This window comes from Polistes canadensis, unplaced genomic scaffold (genome assembly GCF_001313835.1).
Source record: "Polistes canadensis isolate GaletaPanama2010 unplaced genomic scaffold, ASM131383v1 scaffold_35, whole genome shotgun sequence".
NCBI classification, from domain to species: Eukaryota; Metazoa; Arthropoda; class Insecta; order Hymenoptera; family Vespidae; genus Polistes; species Polistes canadensis.
Genome location: NW_014569582.1, coordinates 354801 through 362513, shown reverse-complemented (window position 1 = coordinate 362513; position 7713 = coordinate 354801). Strand labels below are relative to the sequence as shown.

General features: G+C 27.0%; 2 protein-coding genes across 8 annotated transcripts in view; one reads left to right on the top strand and one right to left on the bottom strand.

Moving 5' to 3' along the window:
* Positions 1–1548, bottom strand: part of LOC106784448 (protein kinase C and casein kinase substrate in neurons protein 3) — a 55575-nt gene extending 54027 nt beyond the window's left edge. For 3 of the 5 annotated variants that reach the window (XM_014743989.1, XM_014743992.1, XM_014743990.1), the window contains exon 1: positions 1151–1546. The gene's annotated coding sequence lies outside the window, so the exon portion shown is untranslated. Of the gene's footprint in view, positions 1–1150 lie in introns of all 5 variants that reach the window. The other 2 variants (XM_014743988.1, XM_014743991.1) reach the window with 2 other exon arrangements.
* An 889-nt stretch (positions 1549–2437) lies between these two features.
* Positions 2438–7459, top strand: LOC106784463 (RING finger protein 121). 3 transcript variants are annotated; one of them, XM_014744017.1, is made up of 8 exons: positions 2438–2560; positions 2820–2854; positions 2978–3119; positions 3211–3365; positions 3461–3689; positions 3757–3992; positions 4079–4195; positions 7033–7459. In XM_014744017.1, the coding sequence occupies exons 1-8, from the start codon at positions 2534–2536 to the stop codon at positions 7100–7102; spliced, it is 1011 nt and encodes a 336-aa protein (XP_014599503.1). In that variant the 5' UTR covers positions 2438–2533; the 3' UTR covers positions 7103–7459. The 3 variants fall into 3 exon arrangements, with proteins under 3 accessions (XP_014599503.1, XP_014599504.1, XP_014599505.1); XM_014744018.1 differs by lacking the exon at positions 7033–7459 and having other exon boundaries at positions 4079–5066; XM_014744019.1 differs by lacking the exon at positions 2438–2560 and having other exon boundaries at positions 2978–3130.
* Positions 7460–7713: the final 254 nt, after the last annotated feature.

Genomic DNA, 7713 nt, shown 5'->3' with positions numbered 1-7713 from the left:
CATAATCGATCAATATCTTTTTTTTTATTAAATAATATCCAAGATAAAATCATATGAAAGAAATTAGTTTCCTATGTACACATTCATTTATATATATATATATATACGAAAAATGAAAGGGTTTAAGATCGGAGACAGATAGAATGCAACAGATAAACGTGATCTACGGATTCGATATTGGATCTAACGATAAGATGGAATATTGGAAAGATAGTAAAATTATTGACCATCTCCATTTAGTTTTATCTCGTTTAAAAGTTACTTTCACGGTCACACCGGTTAGACTAAATATTTTCGTTCTGTGCCAACGAACTAGATAAAAAGACTACCTGTTAAATCTTAGCACACACACAAATTCAACTTCTTATTTCTATTTAAAAAAGAAGATTTTTTCTTCTTGTTGTCAAATTTTATCTAATCAAAACTACCAATCACCAAAATGAATAAGAAAGTAACATACTTTTTCCAATCATAGAAACACGAGAAATAAAGAAATAATAATAATAATAATAAACATAGCGTTGTTGTGTGTTGTATGTCAAAAATAAAATTGTTGAAATTTAACCCGCGAAAATGATGTGTTTTTTTTTTTGTTTTTTTTTTTTTTTGAATTTCTTACATACGTGAACATCGTTGCGCGTCGTATTCATACGTAATCACAGCTAACCTCAGTCGATTCGAGAAACACAGAGGGATTTACGTAAACAGATTCGAAAAAAAAAAAAATACTAAAAAATTAACGCGTCGAATAAATTGAAAATAATATAACTAAAGGATAATATCGTTAGATTAAATAAAATTTGTATTTATTTAAATCGTTAAAAACTGTAGGCGTGTATCTAAGAGAGAGGAAAGTAATATATCTTTAAAAGGAAATAAATGTAATTTGATCCGTGATTCGTCACGGATACGTGTCGTATGTTTCTCTACGTAGAGTAGTTTGTTGTATACACGCATCGATGCGTATGGTAGTAGGATTTTAAAAATTATGTTTAATTTATCCGTGCTAGTTAAAAGTTGTAACGTAAGTAATTGAAGATGCGTACATATGTGCATTATAACGTAAGAATTATTAGAATATTTAAGACATAAATAATAACCAATAATAATTGTTAGATTTTTTGTTGTTGTCTGTATATTTCTTACTTACTGAAAGTAATTCCTCGAGGCTGGTGATGATCCTTTTTCTTCTTCCTTTTCTACTACCTCTTCTTCTTCTTCTTCTTCTACTACTTCTTCTTCTTCTTCTTCTTATTCTTTTTCTTCTTAGGTTGATATTCTTCCTAAGCGTCTTCCTAAACTTAATCTAAAATTGTAAACCACGTGTCCAGAAGGAAACCAATCACGCACTACTTCAGGCACACTTTAACACTAAACTCCCGAACTCTTGAAACACACCGGCTGACACTTATCTCTCGCGCGTATTTTACAGCAATGGAATCCGTCTCTTTACGTCGCGCCTTCTCACTCAATAAACGGTACAAGCGCTCATGTCGCTCCTTCACGAAATGAGTTACCAGCTTCCCTCTCTGATCTCCACCGATGGGCGTGGTTTAACCACCGTCAAAAACCGAACATCTACGAAGAAATACGAATGAGTTCGAGATCAACGCGCCATCTTCGTTACCGACGCGTAACTACGCCGGCTTGATTTTTCATACGGCGCGATATTTCAAAATATCTGCCAATGAATATCTAATAGAAAAGTTTTTTATTGCACGATGATTCTTAATTAATTATTATGTATATTTTAATTTTACGATGCTTATTATATTAGCTGTTGTTACAAGTCTTATTTGAAAATTCTCAATATAATAGCAACTTTTATTATAATCTTTTAATGTTTTTTACTGATATTATATAAGAAAGAAATATATTCAATATTATCATAAATGTATATTCTGTTACATATATGTACAATATTTGTGCACTTTAAATAATATTTCATTAGATAAGAATTGTTAAAAAATTTAATCACGTTTAATTCATAACAAATGATTTAAATGATTTCTCATTTTTTATTAATTGTTTTACTTTAATAATTATAAAAAAGAAAGTTTACACAACTTGTATAACAATCTTCGTTCACAAATTTATTATTAAAATTATTATTAAAAATTAATATTATATGTAAGTTTTATTAATTATAATACAATTTACTTTCTCATAAAGTCAAAAAAAAAATATGGCTGTCCTTCTTTAAGGTGGGAATTTAAGATACAACATTAGTCATTTAAATGTATACATTTAAAATTTGTAAGAATAATGAAATATCATTCAAAAAATTTGTATATATTTAAATAAATATAATAAATAATATGTTATTCGATCTTTAATTATTTTAGTGTGCAAATATTTATTTAAAATATAATAGATACCTAAATCAAAATAATTAATGATTATTTTTTTATTATGAGTTAGTCTCCACGTCACAGTGTGAACTGCACCTTAACATGTGTTACACAGCGTCGAGTGCATTATGTCAGTTCGTTGAAATCTATTTTTCCATTGTTAAGTGAAAATATTATTAAAGATGGATATCCATATAATGCCAAATAAAGTATGTATACATTTTTGCATTAAATTCACATTGCAATAAGTTAAAAATAATGATTTAAATTTAAACATATTAAGACAAGAAATCTAACCTCTTAAAGCGCATGAGAGACAAAATGTACATTGTTGTTGTTATTATATTTTATTTCCTAGTGGAAATAAAATTTATACGCGTGCAATTAATTTATTTAAAAAATTTAAAATTCAATTAATAATATATATGCATGAAATTGTAATATTTTCTAATAAATTTATTTGTTTAGAGCGAAGCGGATATGACTCCAGAAGAAAAATGGAGGTAAATTATTATTAATAATATAAATATATTATTGATTATAATAAATAATTTTTTAGTTTGCTTTGTTTATTTACTATCTATAATAAAGATATTTAGTCTGAGTAATTAAATAACCTTTTATAGAGCGGATCATATAAAGCTGCACAAGCAGCATCAAGGTCATGAATCGATGCATGCAGAAATGGTACTAATATTACTAGGAACATTAATGATAACACAATTTACTTTAATTGAATGGAAAAAGAGACATTTTAAATCATATCAGGTAAAATAAACGTACGTCTTAATAATATTAGACATAGTTTTGATATCCTTGACACAATAAAAATGAATGCATATTTGTTATTTTTGTTTAGTTAATAACGTTGATAGTTATGTGGCTAGTCCCGTTTGGTTTAAGTCTTATTAATCGCTGGTGGAGATTTATTTTTCTCTGGTTAGTATCATCATGTATAACAGGACTCGTAGTAAGAAAAGCAATTCAGAAACCGATACAAGGTACAACTCCTAGGTACGTGTTTTCAAATAATAAATTTAGTTTTATTATATTTACACACAGAATAATTGAATGATAAATTAACAATATTTTTATTTTTTTTTTTACAGATTAGTGTATAAATGGTTTTACTTCGTTTATAAGCTTAGTTACGTTTTGGGTTTAATTGGATATGTTATAATGTTAGCAACATTTTTTGGTTTAAATATTGTATTTGATGCGAAGCCAGCAGTTTGGATTGATTATGGAGTACTTTTCTTATTTTATGGCCTTTATTTTGGGGTTTTAGGAAGAGATGTTGCTGAAATATGTGCCGATAAAATGGCTTCACACGTTGGGGTGAGTAGTCACTTGAATTAAATGGTGACTTTCTAATGACGCTTATAAAAATTAATATAATTTACAGTATTATACTCCAGGCAGTATGCCAACAAGGACTTTGGAGCCAGGAGTATGCGCAGTATGTGGGAACAGATTATTAGTTTCTGAACACGAAGAAGGTGTTATTGAAAACACGTACAAACTCAGCTGTGAACATGTCTTTCATGAGTTTTGTATTAGAGGTTGGTGCATTGTAGGGAAAAAGCAGACATGTCCTTACTGCAAGGAAAAAGTAGATCTGAAAAAAATGTTCCGCAATCCGTATCCTTTTACATAAAATTTCTTTTATATTCTACTATATCTATTATGTTATATATATGCCATAACAACCTTAATGATGTTTAAAGATGGGAACGACCACATGTATTGTATGGTCAATTATTGGATTCGATAAGGTGGTTGGTTGGATGGCAACCACTAATTCTGTTCCTAGTGCAAGGTATCAATTGGGCTTTGGGCCTCGAGTAAGTAAAGTCATAATTGAGTCGAATTGGTTATACTCCAAAAAGGAGTACTACAATAAAAGAAAATCATTATTTGAGGATTTAGAGAATAGTCATACTCAACCTGTGGCCTGCCAAGATTTAATGTGCAGCTCAAGACGCACAGTCAAGAATTTAAATTTATTTACGTAAAAGTAAATAATCCTGGAATAGTGGCAACAATTCATTGACGATTAAATAGACACAGACGACAATTATATAGTTGCCTGCACTTTCCAGGCAATTCGCTCTGCCAGAACAAATGTGGTAGTACTATTTTATAACATAACAACCTGTGGCACGTATGAATGAAGAATTCAGATTTTTAGGCGTTTTTCTTTTTTTTTTTTTTTTTTTCAATAAGGTCTTGTTTTACATGACACCAATGTTGTGGTCCACTTAATGTAGTGAACAAATTATATGTGGTTCAAGAAAACAAGTGGTTGAGTATGGCTGATTTAGAATATGAACGTGCTTTTATATTTGTGTATGCAGTTATTTATTATTATATTTGTTATTGGAACATCTACATTTTGCTAAGGATATACGAATGTCCTGTTTAAACGATCACCACACACATTGGTGACATTATAGTATTAAACTTATTCGTATATTTACATATATACATTTTCGTATATGTATATTGTATATATACCTTTGACTATGTATTATATATACATATATCTGTACGTACATTGCGTTAAATGTCAACGCCTGTATTCAGGAATGGAGAAAGAACTCTGAGGTGCTTTGTTATAAATATCTTATTCTTTTTAGCACTTTAAAAAAAAGAAAAATATAATTAAACTAGTATACCAAATTTAGACGCTAATGAAAAATTAAAAAATAATATATAAAATTTTATATTTAAATTTTATATTTAAATTTTTTATGCAACTTCTTGGGAAAAAAAATTTTCTTAAATAACAATATGGTATTTTATAGAAATACACGAAGTTAGATAAATTTCTAGTCGTTTCACATATATATTTCTAGACAGGATATTTCTAAAATCTTGGAAACAGAGCGTAACGCAATACTTGAATAAAAAAAAAAAAAGACAGAACCATAATGTCTAGAGGTATCGATAATATTTTTATAAAATTTGCCTGCGCACGTGGTACTTCGTCGATCCCATTTACATATATTTCAAAAGCGGTATTTTATTAGCAATTAAATACACATTCCTCGATAAAAGTACACGCGGTGCTCCTTATACTTTTTCATGTTCCAAATAGTTTGCGAGGATTCTAATGATAACAGAAATAAATGTTTAACGCTTATAAATTATTACTCCTTGCAAACTATATAATAATAATAATAATAATAACAATAATAATAATAATTATCTAGTTTTGATTTAGATTACATATATATATAAATATATAAATACTTACCATATCGGTTAAATACAAATATAAATGTGCGCTGCTGTTGTTCTTATGAGATTATTTAAAATTTTAATCAAATTTTTTCGATGTTATGATTAACGAATGTGTGTGATACTTTTTCTCTCCAAAAAAAAAGAAAAAAAAACCAGATATTAATTATTTAAAGATTTAGAAAATAGTTCTCATTTATCTTTACAATTTAAATGAATATCGATCGTTTCAATTAGCAGAATTATATTTCTAAGTAGTGCAATTCAATGATGATCGTTTTCATAGTTAATCTTGCACCGATAAATCTGTTACACTTATTGCACAATTTAGCAGTTTTTTCACTTCTTCATCTTATTTCGACTACATATTACTATTACATATAATGAATAATGCAAATATGCGATGATTGTATACTTAGTCGAAATTTTGTATTGATTGAACGTAAATTATACTGACGTTTTGATTATACGAAATCGGTGCATCGATTACTTACTTAAACGTATCAGCACATTTGTTATTTATTTTTTAATCTTTCACCATCGTACTTATTTACTTTTCGTGGGAAATTTAAGTATTATTCGTCAAATAACGATTACATTTAGATTTTTCTGAAAACAAAACAAAAAACAATAATAATAGGATCACCGGTACGATTGTAGATATTATTATAGGATGAAAAAATATAATATAANTTTATTGAGTACTTAGCGTGTAAGAGTATAGAATATATGTACCTTATTGTTAAATATCATTACACGGTAATATGTATATATATATATATATATATATATATATATATCATTTGGGTATGATTTAAAAATGAGAAAAAAAAAAATACGATTTAAGCGCGACAAACAAGTGTTTCTTCCATCTGTCTTTTTTCTCACAACAATTAACAGGATATAATAATATATTGACTGTAAATAAGTTGAGAAGGGTTTAAACGAAAAAGAAAAAAAAGAAAAGAAAAGAAAAAAGAAAATTGTAATAAATGGAAAAAGACTTGTCCAAAGCAAATTACTTCGTAATAAAAGTTATGTACAAAAGCAGAATATTTATTGTGCAGTATTAATCCTAAAAGAAAAACAAAAAATTAAAAACAAAAAATAAAGAAAAAAAATCCCCTCATTTTTTCTTTTTACGTTTTTTCTTAAATTATCTCGAAGTTTTTTTATTTTATTTGTTATAATTTAATTTATTTAAAAAATTTTTTTTTTCAAACTTAATTAGGATTATACTTTGCCAATTATTTTAGACTTTTACGTTTACGTTGCGATTGTTTTTATGTTTTTTTTTTTTTATTTTATTTATTTTTTCTTTTGTCTTTGGAACACACTCTTGGATAATAAAAAATATTTTATTCGTTGAATCCGATTTAAAAAAATAAAGAAATAATTGGTGATAAATTTTTGTTATCTTTTTCATCGTTTTTTACAGACCATTGGGAGGAGCGAGTCATCCGCCGATAGCAAGCAACGTAACTAAGGTTAAAGCGGTCGTTCAATGATCTGTTAAATGTACAAACAAATGTATACTCTATAAATTTTGTAATAAACATACCAATACGTGTGAGATGTATGTATGTACGGGCCGTTGTTCCAGGAGATTTTTTTTCTAAATTTCACAAACATGTTTCTATAATTGAAATAATAATAATAATAATAATAATAAAAAAAAAAGAAAGAAAGAGAAGAAAAATAATTATTAATACAAACACGAATTCGGAATATGTAATTTTACGTTATTAAATTAAAACAAAATTGTTATCAATGGTTGTACGACGTATATTATTTGAGAAATCTTTGTAAAATGGCCGACGAAATGTATTTTTTTTTTCGAATTATCGCGATAAAACAAAATTCTAAATTTTAATAATCGATAGGAAAATTGTTTTTTTTTTTAGAATTATTATATGATGATCTAGTAAAAAAAAAAAAAAAAAAAAATAGTTTATTATTTATATTATGTTATAAATTTAAAATTCAGTTTAGGGAGACTGTGTTTTGGCAATTCAATAATTTATACGAATCACATATAGGAATTATATTAAAAGCGTAATATTTCTGTATTATTATTATTCTGATTATTAAAGATACCATTTACTTATTGTTGTTAAAT